The sequence below is a fragment of the Vanessa cardui genome, chromosome 7, assembly GCF_905220365.1.
Source record: "Vanessa cardui chromosome 7, ilVanCard2.1, whole genome shotgun sequence".
Lineage (NCBI taxonomy): Eukaryota > Metazoa > Arthropoda > Insecta > Lepidoptera > Nymphalidae > Vanessa > Vanessa cardui.
The window spans coordinates 10,484,550-10,505,384 of record NC_061129.1 but is presented as its reverse complement, the minus strand read 5'-3'; the positions used below and the strand labels follow the sequence as shown (position 1 = coordinate 10,505,384).

At 33.7% G+C, this 20,835-nt stretch overlaps 2 protein-coding genes across 2 annotated transcripts; one reads left to right on the top strand and one right to left on the bottom strand.

Moving 5' to 3' along the window:
* Positions 1-88: 88 nt before the first annotated feature.
* On the top strand, positions 89-879 carry LOC124531119 (NEDD8). The gene is made up of 3 exons (XM_047105580.1): positions 89-301; positions 372-502; positions 701-879. The coding sequence occupies exons 1-3, from the start codon at positions 284-286 to the stop codon at positions 783-785; spliced, it is 234 nt and encodes a 77-aa protein (XP_046961536.1). The 5' UTR covers positions 89-283; the 3' UTR covers positions 786-879.
* Positions 880-8,249: 7,370 nt separating this feature from the next.
* LOC124531248 (ubiquitin-conjugating enzyme E2Q-like protein CG4502) lies at positions 8,250-17,022 on the bottom strand. The gene is made up of 5 exons (XM_047105746.1): positions 16,378-17,022; positions 10,835-11,027; positions 10,216-10,417; positions 9,529-9,774; positions 8,250-9,161 (listed from the first exon to the last, which is right to left on the bottom strand). Exons 1-4 carry the CDS (start codon positions 16,506-16,508, stop codon positions 9,539-9,541), a joined length of 762 nt encoding a protein of 253 aa, XP_046961702.1. The 5' UTR covers positions 16,509-17,022; the 3' UTR covers positions 8,250-9,161; positions 9,529-9,538.
* Between the last annotated feature and the right edge of the window lie 3,813 nt (positions 17,023-20,835).

The window sequence follows — 20,835 nt, the reverse complement described above, 5'->3', positions numbered from 1 at the left end:
TCTGCAATTAATTATTCCGAGTGTATTTAATGTAATTCTTTCAATATGAACGCATCACTTACTAGATGACAGACATGTCAAACAATTTTTCACATTCTTGAAAAGTGCAAACATCAATGTCAAGTTCGGCGAATGTCCAAATGTCTAATTGTGCTGCAGTTTAACCGAAATACAAAAGAATCAAACTGAGATACTCAGTTTTTACATATAATTATCTACTACAATATCGATAAGAAGTAGTATCGAGTAATAGTTAGAACAGTTTTATTACGAAACATTAAAGATGTTGATCAAAGTTAAGGTAAAATGAAAACCATAAACGTTCTTTTGCTAAAATTAAAAGTCACTTTCTCATAACCTATTTTTTCCAGACTTTAACAGGGAAAGAGATAGAGATAGACATAGAACCCACCGACAAAGTGGAGCGTATTAAAGAAAGAGTTGAAGAAAAAGAAGGCATTCCACCTCAACAACAGAGACTCATTTTTTCAGGAAAGCAGATGTAAGTAACTAAAGTTAACGATATAAAATAATATATTACACTTATCCTAATCAATAAATCGAATTTACTCGCAATCATTAAGATTCACGAAAACAATCATGTAATAAAATCAATTGTAAATTAACAAACGAGAAAATTGTTGACAGAATCAAATAGTTCACTTACTTAGCATTCTCAAATGTCTCTCCTGTGTTTCAGGAATGATGAGAAAACAGCCCAGGATTATAAAGTACAAGGAGGATCTGTGCTTCATTTGGTGTTGGCATTAAGAGGGGGTAAATGATCTCTTGTGATTAACTTCTCAATTTTATATTACTTATTATTTAATTATTCATTTCCTGTATAAAGTAAAACCAATTAAAATAAAATAAAACATTTATTTTTTTTTAAAACCCAGACTTCTACATTCATCAATAGCTTCATTAGGCTAATATATATTAAAGGAATCCAATATTATTACATTCACATATATGGAAATTTCTATGATTGCATAGTTATTATTTGATCAATGTTAATTTTCAGAAATCTATGTTCATAGTCGTAATGAGTAGGACAAAAAAGGATATATTATTTTCTTTAATTTTCAAACTATACATCAATTTATGTCTGGTAAACCAGCTAGTACCGCTACATGTGACTACAGTCATATTAAAAACTAAAAATAATATTGTTATAACTCAATAAGTATTACACAATAATCTTGCAATTATTGTATTCAACAATGAGATTTTTTTTAATGTTTGAAGATACAATAAACCTATTTTTAAATTCTTCTTAATGGTTTAGGTGTATGAAAAGAAAGTGTCAGGATTAAACATGCACACCTATAAACCTCTTTTGTATTTATTAAAGTTTTCTTTATATTTGAATTATTCCTTAAGTTGTCATGTTTAGTTCTTAGTTGACGCCTAGATGGCATTGTTCAATTTTTATAAGTTTTTGAATTGCGCAATCGTTTTGTTATTCTGTATATATAAGACATTGTGAAAATTATTGTTTTGTGTGAATCGTCTCAAGAAGTAAACAGAAGCTTATACAGTACTAAGTGTTTCATTTCGTCGAAAAGGAGCCTACCGGAGTTTATTCAGGGTCCATTCGAGTCGGATTGGTTTGGACTAATTTTTGTCGTATTGCTGCGGAAGTGGTACAAGAGTACCACCCGTTTCGTCACTACTGGACAGTGGATCGCTGTCCAGAGCATCCCTTCAGCAAGGTGTCACAAGCGGCGCCACGGCAGTGGAGGGAACCGAGAGTCTACAACCCGGAGGAGCGACGGACGGACACAGGCAAGCAGCAGCGGTGGAGGTTGCGGAACACGAGGGGGCGCCACAGGTGCCACAACGTGAAGACAAGTAAGAGTGTTCGGTGAAATATTGTGAGTGCATTTGAAATATTACTATAGAAGAAATTAACTTGGAAAATAAACCTTATATCAAAGATTAGTGAAACTTAAAGTATTTGAAGAAAGTGAAGTATTTAGAATAAATTCAATAGTTTAGGACTTGTAAAATTTTGCTCATCTGTTTCTTAAACTTGGAAAATATTGACTAAGTAAAATAATTCAGTTTGACGTTTAACTTTGTAAATTAAAGTAAATTGTTATTCGGTTTTAGATCTATTATTGTCAAGGTTTATAATTAATATGGAGTCGTTTAATGATCTGCAGGATGATATAAGGGCTAAAATACTAAAGGTTAAGACTAATTTTAAAAAGTCTCCTAAGGATCGTTTGACGGTTGCTTATATTGAAACAAGGCTAGATAACTTAGAACAACAGTGGAGTTTGTTTACAGATACTCATACTAAAATTATTAGTCAAGTTAAGCGAACTGATTTCTATAGTTCGAATTATTATAAAAATAATGTGTATGATGATGTAGAAGAATTATATGTTGAATTTAAGACTGAGTTAAAAGAAACACTGTATAAATTTAAAACACTTGAGTCAGAAGGCAAGTCAAGTTCAAATAGTCAATATGAGAGTTCAGAAAGACGTTTCAAGCTGCCTGAAATTAAAATACCTATCTTTTCCGGTAAGTACACAGAGTGGCAGACATTCAGAGATTTGTTTTTAGGGCTTGTGCATGAAAACAAGTCACTGGATGATGCCCAAAGATTTTATTATTTAAGGGGTCATTTAACCGGGGAAGCCGAGCAACTATTACGTAATATTAAGGTGACGTCGGATAGTTATCAAATTGCTTGGGGGAAATTAGATAGTATGTATAATAATAAAAGATTTTTGGCGAACGGCATCTTGAAGCGTCTACTAAGTCAAAAAAGTTTGTTATCTGAATCGGCATCTGAAATTAAAAACTTAATTAGTACAACTTCTGATTGTTTAGACTCAATAAAAAATATTGGTGTGGATGTTTCATCTTGGGATATCCTGATTATCCACATTATAAGCGCTAAGTTAGATAAAGATACGCGAAAGGCATGGGAGTTAAAGGTATCTTCAGATCCAAGTAATGAATTACCCACGTTTCAACAATTTTCCAACTTTTTAATAGGACGTTTTAGAGGTCTAGAAAATATTTATTATAAGGTACATCACAGTGAGAAAAAGTTTACAAAATCTTTTCACGTTGTTAAAAACAAACCGTTTGTATTGTGTGCGTATTGTGGCGAGGAGCATAAAATAACTGCGTGCCGAAAATTCGGTAAGGAAAATAATGAGACACGCCGCGAGTTCGCGTTAAATAAAAACTTATGTTTTATTTGTTTGAATAGCAACCATTCCGCTAAAATGTGCAAAAATATTGTCCGATGCCAAGTTTGTAAACGTCGACATCATTCGTTATTACATCCTAGTGGTGATTCTGGTTCTGGTAGTGCTGAAGAAGAGGCGAGTCACCAAACAACCTCGGCAACCAGTAGAAGGTTAACTGAGGAGGATACTGCCACAAGCAGTAATAAGTTATCTGCGCAAGCAGAAAGTAAGGGGCAACTTGTGTCTTGTTTTTCGACAGGAAACTGTTCAAAAATGGTTTTATTAACTACAGCTGTGGTGCAAGCTGAGTCGAAAGACGGTAATTATTTCCCAGTTAGGGTCTTATTAGACCAGGGGTCGCAAGGTTCCTTTATTACTGAGGCCATGGTGCAGCAATTAGGTTTAAAAAGGCTTGCGACCAAAAATACCGTAGTTGGTATAGGTGGAAATAAAAGTGTGACTTCCAAGTCCACAGTTAAAGTTACTTTAAGATCGAGAGTTGATCCTAGATTTCAAGTTAAGGTTAATGCACATGTCTTGAAGTCAGTTACATCTCTACTCCCAGTTGCGAAAACAACTAGGATGAATTGGGAAAACCTGACTCTGGATGAACTGGCTGACCCTGATTATCATACACCTAATAGGATTGATATCTTATTAGGTGCGGAGATATATAGTCAAATCATTCAGGAAGGCATCAAGAGAAATCTCAACGGTTCTCTCTTGGCGCAGGCTACTGTTTTCGGGTGGATAATATCCGGTGTCTGTGATATAGACAGCCCGTCAAATATCCATTCTCAAACAATTGTGTTGCATTCATATCTAGAAGTGGACAATATGCTGAAGAAGTTTTGGGAACTTGAAGCTGAACCACCTGTAACAAAGAAAATGCTCACAGATGATGAAATTAAATGTGAGAAATTATTTCAGGATACTACAAAACGGGATAAAGACGGTCGTTTCATCGTAAGACTGCCGTTTCGTACGATCAACCCGGACTGCGTGTGTGGTGAATTCAAGAACATAGCTGAAAAAAGATTTAGAAGTTTAGAATTAAAATTACAAAAGAACATTAAGTTAAAAGAGGATTATACACAAGTTATAAAGGAGTATTTAAACTTAAATCATATGGTAAAAGTTACAGATAAGGATAAATGTAAGAAAACAGCTATTTACTTACCACACCATGCAGTAGTCAGGGAGGATAAGGAAACTACTAAAGTCCGAGTAGTGTTTGATGCCTCCTGTAAGGGAAGCAATGGAAAGTCCTTAAATGATGATCTGTTGATTGGGCCGCAACTGCAAGCTGAACTACGTCATACAATTATGCGCTGGAGACAATATAAAATAGGTTTGGTGGCAGATGTGGTAAAAATGTACCGCCAAGTGCTGGTAAGTCGAGAAGATACTCCATTTCAGAGGATTCTTTGGAGAGACAGTCCTGAAAAGGAGCTTCAAGAGTATGAATTACTTACCGTCACCTTTGGCACCGCGTGTGCTCCATATTTAGCTGTGCGGTCTCTGCAAGAGTTAGCTTATAAGGAATGTCAGAATAAGCCAGGAATCGCGAAAATTATTTTGAATGATTTTTACATGGACGATGTGATGACCGGTGCGGAAAATCTAGAAGATGCTTATGAAATATATAGAGAATTAACTGAAGTGTTAGCAAAAGGAGGGTTTCCGTTGCAAAAATGGAAAAGTAATTCCAAGGAAATATTAGCGAAAATCTGGAAGGCAAACGGTAATAAGGATGAGAAATTAATTATTAAGGTAGATGACACAACTAAGATTTTAGGACTTACCTGGGATCCGTGTGGTGACTTCTTCCGGTACTCTGTAGAACTTGCGCCGCAAGAAGAACTTGTAACAAAAAGGAAAATTATATCTGATATATCTCGATTATTTGACCCACTTGGGTGGTTAGCTCCTTGCATCATAGCAGCAAAAATACTCATACAAAAGCTTTGGTTAGCTGGTATTGGATGGGATGAGCAAGTTCCTACTTATTTAATAAAAGAATGGACTACTTACCGTAAAAATTTAACTGCATTACAGAATATCAAGATTCCGCGCTGGATACACACTTGTAATAAATATAAGCGCGAGTTGTACGGATTTTCTGACGCCTCAAAAGTGGCTTATGCGGCTGTCGTGTATCTGCGAGTGGTAGATGAAGTGGGAAATGTTAACGTTTCGTTGGTCACAGCTAAAACAAAGGTAGCTCCCATTAAGCAGGTGTCTATCCCTAGACTTGAGCTTTGCGGGGCCGTACTTTTAGCTAAGTTGATGGTTGAGGTAGCTGAAGTTATGGAGGTTGAAAGAGGTCAGTTACATGCATTCACTGACAGTGAGGTAGTTTTAGCCTGGCTTAACCATCACCCAAGCCGGTGGAAAACCTTCGTGGCTAACCGAGTCTCTGAAATCTTACAGATTTTGGATACACATCACTGGTCCCATGTAGCCACTAAGAAAAACCCGGCGGATTTGGCATCACGAGGTATTTCTCCGGTGGAACTATCAGAAATGGCTATATGGTTTGAAGGGCCAGAGTTTCTAAAAAATAAGGAAATTATTTTTACAAAACCAAAACATTTGGGAACAAATCTTGAGCAGATTAAGGTTCATACAGTGGTCGTTGACACAACCTTGTGGCAAAGATTTTCTTCATTTTCGAAGCTTGTTCGTGTGGTCGCTTATTGTCTACGCTGGTTAAGAATAAGGAAAGGTTTAAGTAGTAGGCCAAGATCAGAAGCATTGGAGCGACAGGAAATTGGGGATGCGATAAGGGTCTGTATTAAAAGATGTCAAGAAGAAGGATTCCAGGAAGAGTTGGAAGAATTGCGAAAAAACGGCATAATAGATAAAAAAAAGAAAATGTTAAAGACATTAAATATATTTTTAGATTCGGAAGGTATAATTAGAGTGGGTGGTCGGCTGGAAATGTCATCGCTGTCCTTTAACGAGAAACATCCGATTCTCATACCTAAAGAATCTTGCTTAAGTGCACTCTTAATTGCTGATGCTCACCAAAAGACACTGCATGGAGGCCCGCAACTCATGATTACCTACTTGAGATCGAAGTATTGGATTGTAGGTGCGAAGTCTCTGATTAGAAAATATTATCGTGACTGTGTTACTTGTACGCGATACTCGAACAGATCCACATCTCAGCTCATGGGGCAGTTACCTTCCGCGCGTGTGACACCTAATAAACCCTTTCTTGTCAGCGGAGTCGATTACGCAGGACCTATTAATATAAGAATTTCAAAAGGTAGGGGTAACAAGTCTTACAAGGGATATATTGCTCTGTTCATTTGCATGTCAACCAGAGCCGTACATCTTGAAGTGGTGAGCGAGCTGTCTACTCAAGGTTTTATAGCTGCTTTTAAAAGGTTTGTCGCAAGACGAGGTAGGTGCGCTGAATTATACAGCGACAATGGTAAAAATTTTGTGGGTGCAGCCCGAGAGTTACTGTGTCTTTTCAGCGAAGAAAAAACGAATTTTAAACCTGAACTGGCAGAGTATCTGGCAACCAACGGAACAAAATGGAATTTTATTCCTCCTCACGCTCCGAATTTCGGTGGACTATGGGAGGCAGGAATAAAGTCCACAAAGTTCCATCTTAAACGTGTGGTCGGAAACACTACTTTGACATATGAGGAGATGGCCACAGTGTTATCTCAAATAGAGGCCTGTCTTAATTCAAGGCCATTGTCTCGTGTAGAGGATCAAGAGGTCGTAGTGTTGACTCCTGGTCATTTCTTGGTAGGGGAACCACTGATAGTAGTTCCTGATTCAAATTATGAGTCATCAAATGTATATAGTTTGCGAAGATGGCAACTCCACCAGCGAATGATGCAGGACTTTTGGCGTCGATGGTCCCAGGATTATCTTCATCAGTTTCTTCAAAGGTATAAATGGGAATATCAGAGTCCAGAACCATCAGTGGGGGATGTTGTTTTAGTCAAGGAGGACGATTTACCTCCGGCGCGATGGTTGCTAGGCAAAATCGAGAAAAAACATCCGGGACCCGATAAAATAACGCGAGTCGTCACAATACGTACCAAAGATACTTTAATTAAAAGGCCTACTTCTAAGATAGCAATATTACCTGTAACTAAATAAGTAATTACTCAAGTAATTAATTACAGTTTGGATTGTTGCATGGTGGGCGGTTTGAAGGACATTTCTCATGATGTCCTTGGTGGGCGGTATGTCAGGATTAAACATGCACACCTATAAACCTCTTTTGTATTTATTAAAGTTTTCTTTATATTTGAATTATTCCTTAAGTTGTCATGTTTAGTTCTTAGTTGACGCCTAGATGGCATTGTTCAATTTTTATAAGTTTTTGAATTGCGCAATCGTTTTGTTATTCTGTATATATAAGACATTGTGAAAATTATTGTTTTGTGTGAATCGTCTCAAGAAGTAAACGGAAGCTTATACAGTACTAAGTGTTTCATTTCGTCGAAAAGGAGCCTACCGGAGTTTATTCAGAAAGAATTCAGAATATTTTTATTTCGTAATGAAACAGATAACTTAAAATGTTCAAAATAGCCATAAACTTTAATTAATATTGCAAACAAATGAATAAAATGAAAAGAGAACTAAAAGCCACAATTGGTTACAATAAAACTAAGCAAAATTTTCAAGAAAGTATTATATTGTTTATTTGAACGAGAAAAGAAGCACGGATTGTGGATATATTTAGAGGCTGCAGTAATAGGAATAGGAACTGTTGCATTTACCAATGCCAATCCATCCAATGGTCATAATAAAATACTACATACATATGTTTAGATAATCATTTATATTCATATTTTGTAAATTGTTTGTTTTTTGTTGTTCTATTCAATCTGCTAAAAGTAATTTGTATGTCCTTTTTGCCAATGTGAGTCGCTTTTCATTTGTTTTTATTATTGTAGTATTTATTAATTAGTCAACATCTTCTACACAAATAAAAATGTCAAGTTATAGCATAATACATAATATATAATAATAGGCAGGAAGCATAAAAAATAAAGACCATTTTTGGAATTGAGCAAGAAATTTATTACACTCATAACATTGTACATATAATCTTAGCTAGTTAGCTATCTGTAATTCTGTACACAACTTGCACTGAATTGTTTTACATAAAAATAAACATCTTTGGTATACTAAATTCCACAACATCAATTTAGATTTTAATTAATAAAATCTTATAAACACTTACAATGTTGCCACAACAAGCTTACAATTTTTTAAAATGCTACACATTTCAAGAGCCTATTTTGAGCATCGAATAAATTTGCGGCTTAATACATATTATTAAAATACCACGTGGTATGTATAGAATTCACACATTTCTAAGGTTTCAAGTTTTTAATCAAATTTAAAACTACTACATACCACATTTACAAATATTTTTTGTCAAATCTTTTCTTTTAATTTAGATAAGAATTAAGTGACATTGGGACGGACACATTTTAATTAAAATTTTGAAATTTTATAAAGATTGTCAAAAGTACACAATTGTACGACATAGGTTAAAAATAAATTTAAAAATTGCGATACCAACACGAAACCTACCGTGTCGATGGAAAAAGCACATTCATGGAAATAGAAGGCGGTATCGAAAATTTTGAAAGTGACATTTACGATTTTAGTACTTTTAGCACATGTGTAGTGTAGGTTTTTGGCACATAATATTTACATACATTAAAATGGAATCTTTTCAATTTCTGTCTTAAAGCGCTTAACGCTATGCTTCATTCCCACCATTTTTTGAATGTTTAACTAAGTACACAAGATATTTTTCTCTGTACCAAGTAATAGTAATAAAATTAGTATTTATACAAAGAGGTTTATCATATTTATAACTAAAATTGTTACAATTATTAATCGATTTAATTATTATCTAGTAGAGATCCATTCTGCATTATAGCTGATAATCATAACCTGAAAAGAAAGATTGAGATTAAAATATTGCAGATATAAACTCATTAATTTTATAGTTACTAATTTAACACTGCGGCCTCCACAAATACATTTACGGAATCCTCATTGAAATTTTAAAAGCAAACAGTTTCATAAAAATCAGTTCAGTATCCTTTGCGTAATACTCAAACAAACAGAGTTGTACTGTACATTTGTAATTTGAATGTAGTAAATCTATAATGTAATAAGTTTAATTGGCTAATTTATAAAATTTATTGTACTGGTATTGGAAATATGTATTTTGAAATTTTTCAACGAAAACGATATATCGGGAAAAGATAAAGGTAATAGCAAATATCTAGATCGTCTATTATATTTAATTCAATACCTTGTCATGTTCAACCATCTGAAAGCGCCGGTGTGACCCAGCCATATTTGTCGTGTGTCTTGACGAGCGAGCGGAAGGCCTCCTCCGCGCGCCTGCGGGAAAACTCGCGCGAAGATCGGAGAGGCGCGCGCGCCACCCGGCCTTGACCCTTGACAACGGATGCGGCGAATTGCATTACGACTGCTTCGACAGTATACGCAGATGCCCAACCACGTGGTGTCAGCAATTCCATGCAAATCGCTCCACCTTTACATATGAAACAAAACAGTTTAAAACGTTTTAAAGAAACATTTTTATAGTTATAAAATCTAAACGCTTAAGGCCATGAGGAGATTAATGTCATCCTATTTATAGATACATATATCGTATTAAAGTTTTATGACTAGCCTTGGATGAACATTCATACAATTTTCTTAAATTTAACAAAATTTTACTACTAATCAATTTTTTAACATTTAATTAATCTAAGTCTACCCGTGACCACGAACGCTGTAAAGTGCTCGAAACGTCGGGATGTCAAAAATAATTAATATACGCGATTCAAATCCGTTATAACTAGTTTTATTTTAATCTAAGGATGTTTTTAGTTTTTACAAATATATTACAAGAAAAATGGCTTCTGTATATTATACTTAAATATATTTAATGGTTGTGAATAGACGAGATTTACATAAATAAAAGAATTACCTTCCATTACAAATCCTTTTTCTATTCGCGGTTCAATGACCCGCATAAACGGTGGCGCAAAGGGGAAATTTTCGGGGAATATCAAATGCAGCAGTATGTTAGGGATGTTTAGTTCCCGCAGATCGGCCGCCAAATCGCTCTCCGGGTCAATCTGGTGCAGCCGGACGTGCCACTCGAACAAATTGTCATTAACTAGCTCCACCTATTGACATAATTAAAAGGTATTTTATTAATATAAATTATTTTTTATATCTTTAAAGTTTGACACCTGATATTATAATCGATAAGTTATATTAATTTATAATAAAATTGATGTGTGTGTTTGTAAGTTTGTAGTATTAAATAGCCGCTTTTACTAAATGCATATATTTTACATGCATTATTACAATTTTTGTTTGTCTGTCTGTTTTTTTCGGATAATCTCAGGAGGAGCGATTTTGAAGAGACTTACACTGCCATAAAGCTGATGTAATAAGGAGTAACAGGCTATAACAATAAGCTTTTTTTTATTTAAACGCGCACGACGATGCAGGCAATATATAATATAAATTACCCAATTTATAAACAAAACTATGGAGGTTAATTTTCGACACAACAATAATTATTTTAATTTACTTACTGTAAATATGGGATTTGGTCTGTGATCTTGTGACCGCTGTATTTCTTTAAGTTCTTTCATAAGTCTGCGCGTGCGCACAGCAGCTGCTCTCTCCCGTACGTCATTAGCGCCTCCAGCTTTTTTCTTTGAGAGTGTAGAAGCTGCAGGGCTTGACGGTAAGCTCGCAGCTGATTCAGCTGGACTTACTCCGTCCCTGTAAATTATTCAATTTAATTTAACACTAGTGCGTTTTACGTATTACTAGTAATGTTCTTTATTTTAAGATCTAATCAAATCTCTGGATTATTTAAGCGTGTACGTAGCATTCACACACTTGTTTGTGTATGTATTGTTAAATATAAAACTATTGTTTACGTATTTCTTAACTTTACATAATAGTTTAGTAATCTTGTCTATACCATCGAATGTTTTCCTTAATGTTGTAAAATCAATTCTCAATGAAGATTTACATCAAATCACGTAACAGAGAACAATATGTACGTATTTATTATACAACATATGAGTGCTCTATCAATTGCAATATATTATGATATGTTTGTGAGGAATGCTTTGGTGTCGATTATTACATAAAACAATATTATGTATTATTGGGAGATTTCAATTCTGTTCATAGTTTCATTTCTACACTATATTTTAACATGTTGTAAAGAAATTAAATGTTATTGCTAACGTTCGAAGCATTTTAAATGCGAAAGCATTATTTACTCGAAGAAAACTGATCGGTATAATCATCATCAATCATCACAAAGTGTCAAACAAAAGTATAAACTTGTGGGTCTAATGGCCGTAACTAGTTAACAGGTACATGACTTTAAACTGGAAGTCATTGCAGCCGGCTTGTCGCTCCACTAATAGCCATACTGATAGTGTATCGAAACATAATATTATGCGACAGACAGCTTTCTCTCTGACATTATCAATGTAACCCGTTTAGAATACGTCGAGTAAAAATTCTCGTAACAGGTTACGTTATTATTATTATTTTCTTGTGTTATCATAATGTTATATTTAACTTACTTTAGAAGGTAATCAATTTTGCAATTCTAGTAGAATAGTACGAACCGTATACAAATATAAGTGGCTGGTTTCATGTCGATTGGAAATATTTTAATCACAACGAAACGGTGCTTTGTCGAAATAGATCCCGCGATCTTCGACTACGATAATTGTTTTCTATCTTACTAGTATATAAGATATTACTACTATACTATTACTATTGGGACAGTAAAAAAAATGGTGCATTATGTATCATTAAAATTAAAAAAGAAAGATAAATATACCAAAATAAAATCAAATTTTATTCTTTACTAAGGCCCGTACTATTAATTAATAACGTGCATTTCAGAAATTTCTTGTTGTTGTCTTATTTTTATTTATATATGTATATAGGGGAGGGATAAATAATTATTCAAGAATGGCATTTCATTACCTTTTCAATGGTACTGTACCAGAAATGTAAACGTAGATGTCGAGAAAAAATATACAATGTCTCAGCTTAGTCGGATTGAAATAAATGAATGAACGAGTGATTTAGGAATGGATACGAAACAAACAAAGAAACATATAAAGTTTGATATTAGCGTAGATTATATCACCATACGTTAAATATTTAAGATCACAACTGTTATTTAAAATGATGAACGTATTATATAAATAAGGATGCAATGTATTTGTCATTCTTCAGCCTCAAAAGCCATCGATTCGTTTCTACGTATGTATGTGTGTATATAAAGATCTTTTCCGCGTTCGAATGACGCGGTGTTGTCTGTCACACATATCACAGTTATAGGTGGCCTCATACGTCTTAGTAAACAAAGTCTTTGTCTCCTACAGTTTCGAAAACTAAGACTGAGCTGTTATTTGCGCTTCCTTGACACCTTATATATGTTTTGTAATACGATGGAGGGCTTTGATATTTGTATCGATATTTAAAGAAAAATAGCATCACCGAAGTCTGAAGCCTACGAACTTAGTTAAGATATTAACGCAATTTTATTTGAAGGTCAGTTAATTTTTTTTGTCATTTTTTTCTAAGATAAATAGGAGTTTCATTTTTATTTTTATTGTTATTACTTAATTAAAGATACATTTCTTTGAGTAGGAATTTATTAAATTTTAACCTCACACAAAACACATATAATATTTATAGAAAATGTGCATTTTTACTCCTTTTGTTTCTACGCTTGAATGAAAATTTTTATTAGGGTAAAAATATTTGAAGATTTAATGTCTTTCTTTATTCAACATATATACACATACTTTTACAAATTATATACAACATACAAAGACGACGTATAAAGCTATAAGTACATACGACATTATTATATATTATTTTATTAAAATCGTGGGAGGTAAAGAAAAATAAGCTACACTTAAATAAAAGTATCAATATGTTATGGTTAGTCAGAATTTGCCAGCTAAATCAGAAGTGTTCTTTGTTTTTCTTTTGTCTCTAATATAATAAATTACGATAACGCCGTTGGATCATCAATAAACAAATAAACGAATCATCACAATAACTGACGTTTATTAAAACTACTTTAAAAACTTACTTATTATCGTTTTGTTAATATTCAAAAATACTAGGCTATATTATAAAGGCAATAATTTGAAATGAAATTTATTAATTTAATAATTATTTTATTTACCCTCTTGGCACAAATAAAAGTCAAATGAAAAAAAAACTTAATTTAATCTGTTACGTTCTGCTATTGTCTCTATCGACGTTGTATATTGTATTTATATAACAAGCCTCACTTTGTGTAGTCTATAGTAAAGGGTGGGAACATATTGCAGGTGCAAAATGACAACGTTAACGATAACGTACATATACTATTTATACACAATATTTTACGACACAAATCACAAATATTAATATGAGTAGTTTGTGTTGCTTCTATCTATGAATACATTATATTAATGATATCAATGTAAAAGTAAATCTGTCTGTCTATCTGTCAGTTGGTCTAGCGCGTCAAGCCACTGAATCGAATTTGATGATTTAGTAAGGAGACGATATGCCTACTTTTATGCTTAATACTTGAAGACTCACTCCGAAAATACCAGCGAAAACGCGGGTGACACGTAAATTACTATAATTTAACTTTTGTTTGCTTTTATTGATGAACGTATTTTTTAATCAACAAAACAACAACAACAACAGCCTGTAAATTTCCACTGCTGGGCTAAAGACCTCCTCTCCCTTTGAGGAGAAGGTTTGGAACATATTTCACCACGCTGTTCCAATGCGTGTTGGTGGAATACACATGTGGCAGAATTTCTATGAAATTTGTCACATGCAGGTTTCCTCACGATGTTTTCCTTCACCGCTGAGCTCGAGACGAATTATAAAGACAAATTAAGCACATGCATCAGCGGTGCTTGCCTGGGTTTGAACCCGCAATCATCGGTTAAGATGTTCGCGTTCTAACCACTGGGCCATCTCGACTCTTTATGCATCTCGATTTTTTTATGTATTTTTTAATAATGTAGTTTTATCTAGTATACGAAAAAAAAAAAATTTCTTAGTGCATTATGTTTGCGAATATATGTTAATGCAGCTAGATATGTGAATTAAGGAGCTAAGAAACCTAAACTTGACTAAACATTATAATCAGTCATGCTTTAGTTACAGTCGGTGTTATAAACAGGAAAAGTCCGTATACGGTTAGCAATCTTTGTTTAGAAACTTGCTTGCTTGTTGTATAAGTAGCAAAGAGTGTAATGATCTAATCGTGAAATTGATTGGTTATATTGTAGTCTAGATTTATATCCTGGAATTATTTTAAAAACTAGTAACAAAATCAATATAGAAAATTTTGAGGAATCTTAGAAGTATGACGTAATTTTTCTTGAGTCTCTGGAATCAACACTTTTTTTTTAAATACACTAAGAAAATAAACAGATCACAAAAAACCTTCTTTGTTATTTAATTTTAAAAACACTGTTTTATCTATATTTAATTTTAATAAAGTATCAATTAAGCATCAGTGAAATTAATTGGATTGGTCATACAAAGTCAGCATTAACTGGAATTTATGTTTATAATTTTCTTTTGTTTATCAAATTCAAGATTTTCTTTTACTTTCTCTACGTCTATTAAATACTTAACTTTCAAAAGAATGCATTTAAAATTAATTTGGTAAAAAATACACTTCCAGTTATCAAGTTAAGAGTTATTTTCTCCTACAATACATATGTATATAACGTGTAGAATATTATGTGTCGCCCTACGTGTGTGGGCGAGCGTACTGGCTGATGACTCTACCGACACTTCAATTTGAAAGTGTCATTATTGTGATGTGTCAAATAAATATTTTTTAAAAAATAAGCTTTTATAAAATAAATATTAAAAAGAAAATAAAAATGTTTTTTTATTATGATAAAAAGAGCCGTATTTTCGAGGTGGAATGTATTACAATGTTATCTAGTATAAGATACAATGAAATTATATCAGCAATTTGCACCCAGACTTTTTTGTATTATTTTAATTATCAGAGGTATCTTCTAGGAATGCTAGTTAAAGTATTGTTTGTAAGGGTTTTTAAAACTGAAATGACCGGAATTAAACATTATATTCACCGTAATTATAAATTTATTTATGTAGTCTTTAATATGGAAATTTTATACGATTAGATAGAGTGCCTTTCAAGACTTTGACAAGATTTTAGCCGTTCTACTATCGTTAAGTACTAGTGTATTAATTAATTGAATATTTCAATATTAAGTGATTTTAGAAATGTATCGTTGAGTCAAGTAATGTGTTGCAATAAAAAAACGAAAAGAATGCGGATTACATATGCATGTACTTTGTACAGAGAACGTACGTGCAATGAATATCTGTGTGCGGCTGAAAGTTTTGTTATTTTTTTTTTATATAAAGCATGTAGATCTCATAGAAGTACTATTTAATAAATATATAAGCAATCCCGAGCATATTTAGTTTTATTTAAAGTTAAACTGTCGTTCAATAAAATTTTATATCTTTAACAAATAATCGTTATAAAGAAATTATTTTCAAAGGAGGTTTTAATTTTTTTTTTTAATAAAGTACGATACAATGTTTGTCCTAATAATCTATGATAAATAAAATATGTTTCCATAAAATCTAAACACTTCAGTTTAGTTTAGATTTATTTCACATACATCGAGTGATGGTGATGGTTAGGTTTTTTACTGTTTTCTTTTATAATACAATCATATTGCCACATGCCATCAAGATGGTCCGCAAATGTTAAGAGCATAACATCGATTTTTCTAGACTATTTATAAAATAAACCTAAGAGAATAAATATTATATTACTATGCCTAAAGTCACTACCGCTTGTTTTATTTGATTTTGACCTGAATAAATATTTATGAATACATAATTCATTAGACGATAAATGTAAATTTACCTACTTTGGTTTATTGATAAGTTAATTATAATCTCCTACTTAATATATTAATAGACATTTAACGGCAGTATAAATTAAATATATAAATAAATATAATGTTGTAATTCATTCATATATATATTACATATATAAAATATAAGTTTTTACCTATGTCGACGAAATAGGCCGCGCCTGGCTGGCGACCCACTCGGACCGGCTACTTCGTTGTCAAGCTTCTCTGGAGAGCGAAACAGCTTCCGAAAAGCTGCTGCTACCTTTTCTTTGGAACGCGATGTCATTTTACACAATTTACTTCTCACTATTCAGTCCTCGACAAGTCCTCGACAGCGCACTGTTACAAAACTGTTATCACTCTTACGATTTGTTTATTTTTATGAATAACAGTTCACGTCACCATGGATCTATCAAAATGGACTTACTTATAAATTTCAAATTTAGAATTTGAATTTATTTAGTGGACTACCAGCCTGTATTCCATTTATGCTACTTGAATTGCATTGTAAGATTTTCACTCCCTCTCGCGAATTGCAGTCTCGCTGCGTGCTGCGGCGCACGTGCGACTACTGGCGGAGTGAGAGCGCCGATGAAATCGAATCTTGGCACAATGAATGGAAGAGGTCGGTTATCGTTCGCCTGATGCGCAGTGTACTGGGCGGTGGACGTTCTTGTGTCACTGTCATGACACAAAGCGTTCTGTACGTTAGCGCATACCGAGTTACACCAGGCTTGTGTGCTACTCGTATGAATGAACCAGAGCTTAAGATTGATTGTAGATTTTTCACAGCTTGCGTGAATTGCACGAATGGCCTAGCCCTGAAACAAAGGAAACAAATTTAATTTATGCTATTCTCTGCTAAGCAATTGGGTCAATATTACGCCTAATTAATTTTGACCGTGAATTTATTTGTTGTTGTTATTGGTGTAATGATTTAGTCTTTTTGTTAATTTTTAATAATGCATGAAGTTTCTCAGTAAAAAGATATAAAATGTGAAGATAAATATTACTTATTTGAATAAAATCTAATATGAAACTTACTGAGAGTTAATGCTTTCCGTCCGAGGCTTACATAAAAGCGTTTTAAAATGTGTTAGATAAACTAAGAATAAAACAAAGCCCTTGATAAATAAACATTGCTTTCCAAGCACCTTTTTATTTACGTCCCGGTTCGACCTTGCCTTGTCCTTCGCAGGATGGAGGACATTCAGCGAAGCCTACGCACATTGGCAAATTGCCCGATCCTGTTACATCCCTTTGGGATTATGTGTATTCGTTTTCCTCATCTATTGTAATATTATGAAAGCCTTCGACAGTAAATAAACTATCGGTTACGTGTGTGGACATAATCATAGCTATAACTGAGGATACGATGCTAAGGGATACCTTTATGTTACTTTTATCAACTACAAGAAATTGTCGTGGAAATTTCCTTAGGACTGCTTGAGAGAAATTTATCAATTATTATTTGAATATATCGATGTTTACCTTAATAACAGCAGAGGTATTATTTTTTTTTATGCTTGTAGGTTCTTCGTGTTTTAATAAATGAATATGATAAAAGGGAATGTAAATTCCCATAGTAGTTTCTAATATGCGATTTCTATGCGCTCATATTATACACGTCAAGGTGAGGTGGTCCAGTTGCTAGAACACATGAATCTAAATCGGAGATTGTAAAATCAAACTCGTGCAAGTGTAAAGTGATTAACACTGCATTTTTTAATATGCACCAGTACCTATCATTAATGTGAGTTACGCGGCGAATAAAAATATTTCTGGGAAGTCTGCGTGTATCAGATGAATTTCTGCCATAAATTGTGTAGTGTATTGACTATCAACCACAGGTTGGTGGAGCATGATAGAATAATCTATACACCTTCTCAAGAGTAGAGGAGGATTTAGTTCAGAAAGACGAGATTTTTTTACTATTTTTACGTATTAAATGTTCTTTGTTCACCCAAAAGTATGTTTCATAAATAGTATTAATTTCAACATATTTCAGAGTTATTAACTTATAAGAGTATTCAATGGTACTCATTCAGTCATTTTCGGGTCATGTATGCTATGTGTGTCAAGAGCCCTCGTCCAATACACTAAGACTATGTGTGTTATATAAGCTACAGCGTAATGTTGTTTTTTACTTAAATGGAACTGTGAACTGACGTGCCCTATCTTTGATCAGAAGATGGGAATTGTTTGCGGAGGTTTAGGAATGGAATAAAAAGTCTAATTCAGAGAAAGGGAATATGGCGTTTCTTTCAAATATGGAAAGATGGTCATTCATAATTTATTTATTTTTAAAAACAATCAACTATACCACGTCGAACTTAAGATGTATATAAAAATAATATTTATATTTCATAGATCTATTATCATCGTGAATACAGTAAAAAGAGTTCGCGCCACCATCGATGTTCCTGGTCTTATAAAATCCCGTGGAATTAGTCATGATAATGGCAATATTATCATTGTAAGCAACATGTGTTGACCCTAGATTGGTTGGACCCGTCTTTAAAAGCCTTTTGGACCCTTCGTGGAAAAAGAAACGAGAAAATGATGCAAACATTCATTTCTTATTTCAAGTTATTATATTTCGGGTTTATTTGATGTTAAAACATTATGACCTCGGAGTGATAGTGCAACTATTATTAAAATAATTACGCCTCGTCTTATTGCCTCCACAGGGACAATAAAGGGACAGGTGACTGGACAAATTTTTAGCCCAGAGGATTGACATAATTGAGTAAATAAGCGCATGAAAAACTTCTTGTGGCATCTGAAAACATTTGTTTCTCATAATTTCTTTTTTAAATAACAGAGTAAATATCCTTATTTTATTAAAATTAGGTACTTTGTCCATAGAAAAATGTAATTCATGAATCATTTTAAATTTAGACTTAATTCCAGATAAAAATAAATATACAGCATACCGTATTTGAAAAGGCGATGAGTCAGCGTGTAGGTATCGTGGAAGATAATAACGTAGCTGGTAATTTTGCCTCAGCCCTCTTGAGCGAATGATGTATTGTTATAATTTTTAATTTACATGGTTATTGGTTTCAAGTTCAACTCATTAGTCAACGTCAACTAACGAGACCTCGTTAGGGCTTGTTAGTTTTGTGGAAGTTTCCAAGGCTCTAGGAGTTTATAAGAAATTATGTGTATATTGGGGTCCATGCGTCGATTATAACTTTTGTTAATAATATCTATAACTTCACTTAAGATTTCTACGTCCCAATGCAGTTACTATTCTATTATTCTTTATATTATTAATTATTTTTAACTTTTAAAGATTATTTAATGTAGGGAGTTAACTACGTAGACATATTAAAATGTGTTATTCGTTGATCCTAATAAGACATGATTATGAACTTATATTATATAGTGGTAGTATTAGTAGCGGTCTCAGATAGTTTAAAAGAAAGGTAAACGTTAGAGTAATGTTACCTCTTCGTGTCCGAAATGAACGATTGAACCATAAATATTAAAGAGTTGGATAGCGAAAAATTGGACTCTGCATGTGTATCTACATCTTAGGTTAGTTGACCTACTACACAATACAACAACAACAGCCTGTAAATTCCCACTGCTGGGCTAAAGGGAGAGGTCCCTTTGAGGAGAAGGTTTGGAACATATTCCACCACGCTGTTCCAATGCGGGTTGGTGGAATACACATGTGGCAGAATTTCTATGAAATTTGTCACATGCAGGTTTCCTCACGATGTTTTCCTTCACCGCTGAGCACGAGATGAATTATAAAGACAAATTAAGCACATGGATCAGCGGTGCTTGCCTGGGTTTGAACCCGCAATCATCGGTTAAGATGCACGCGTTCTAACCACTGGGCCATCTCGACTCCACTATTACACAATGTTGTCTCGAAAATCAGCAAGACTAAAACTGAACACTTCCTTTTTGATTTCGGTGGTTTTTAAGTTTTTCTCCCATTCATTAAATAATGTTACCAATTCGGCTTGGAAGCCAAACTGGTAACACCATTTAATAGGCAGTTTAGTATATGCATCTGTTCATTTATACCGAACAATGGTGAAATTATCCAAGTTCTAAGAAGATAGATGAAATAACGATATGAAACTGAAGAAAACTTTAAACTGAAGAAATTATGAAACTGTCAGATGAAAAGCGAATTCTGCAGAGATGAGAACGTAAAGGAGGACGTGAGACGCGACGGATAGTGATGAGAACGGATAGAATATGAAATCATGATGAATATGAAATAGTACGTAGGAGGAAGTTTAAAATAAATTCCGTGACACAAAAGCTAACATGGTTTAGCCATGTCATACGAAGAATACATTATGTAGACACAAAAAGAGTGCTATTTATGAGATTTTTTTGTGGTATAGGTTGGCGGACGAGCATATAGACCACCTGATGGTAAGTGGTCACCATCACCCATAGACAATGAAGCGGTAATAAATATTAACTATTCCTTACATCGTCAATGTGCCACCAACGTTGGGAACTATGATGTTATGTCCCTTGTGCCTGAAGTTACACTGGCTCACTCAACCTTCAAACCCGAACACTACAATACTGAGTAGGTACTATTATTTGGCGGTAGAATAACTGATGAGTACCTACCC

Excerpts from the sequence above, each read along its gene's own strand:
- LOC124531119 (XM_047105580.1), top strand. Across the intron at positions 503-700 it reads ATTTTTTCAGGAAAGCAGAT|GAATGATGAGAAAACAGCCC; the intron begins GTAAGTAACTAA and ends CCTGTGTTTCAG.
- LOC124531248 (XM_047105746.1), bottom strand. The coding sequence starts at position 16,508 with ATGACATCGCGTTCCAAAGAAAAGGTAGCAGCAGCTTTTCGGAAGCTG. Across the intron at positions 11,028-16,377 it reads GGCCTATTTCGTCGACATAG|GGACGGAGTAAGTCCAGCTG; the intron begins GTAAAAACTTAT and ends AATAATTTACAG. Across the intron at positions 10,418-10,834 it reads GACCAAATCCCATATTTACA|GTGGAGCTAGTTAATGACAA; the intron begins GTAAGTAAATTA and ends TTATGTCAATAG.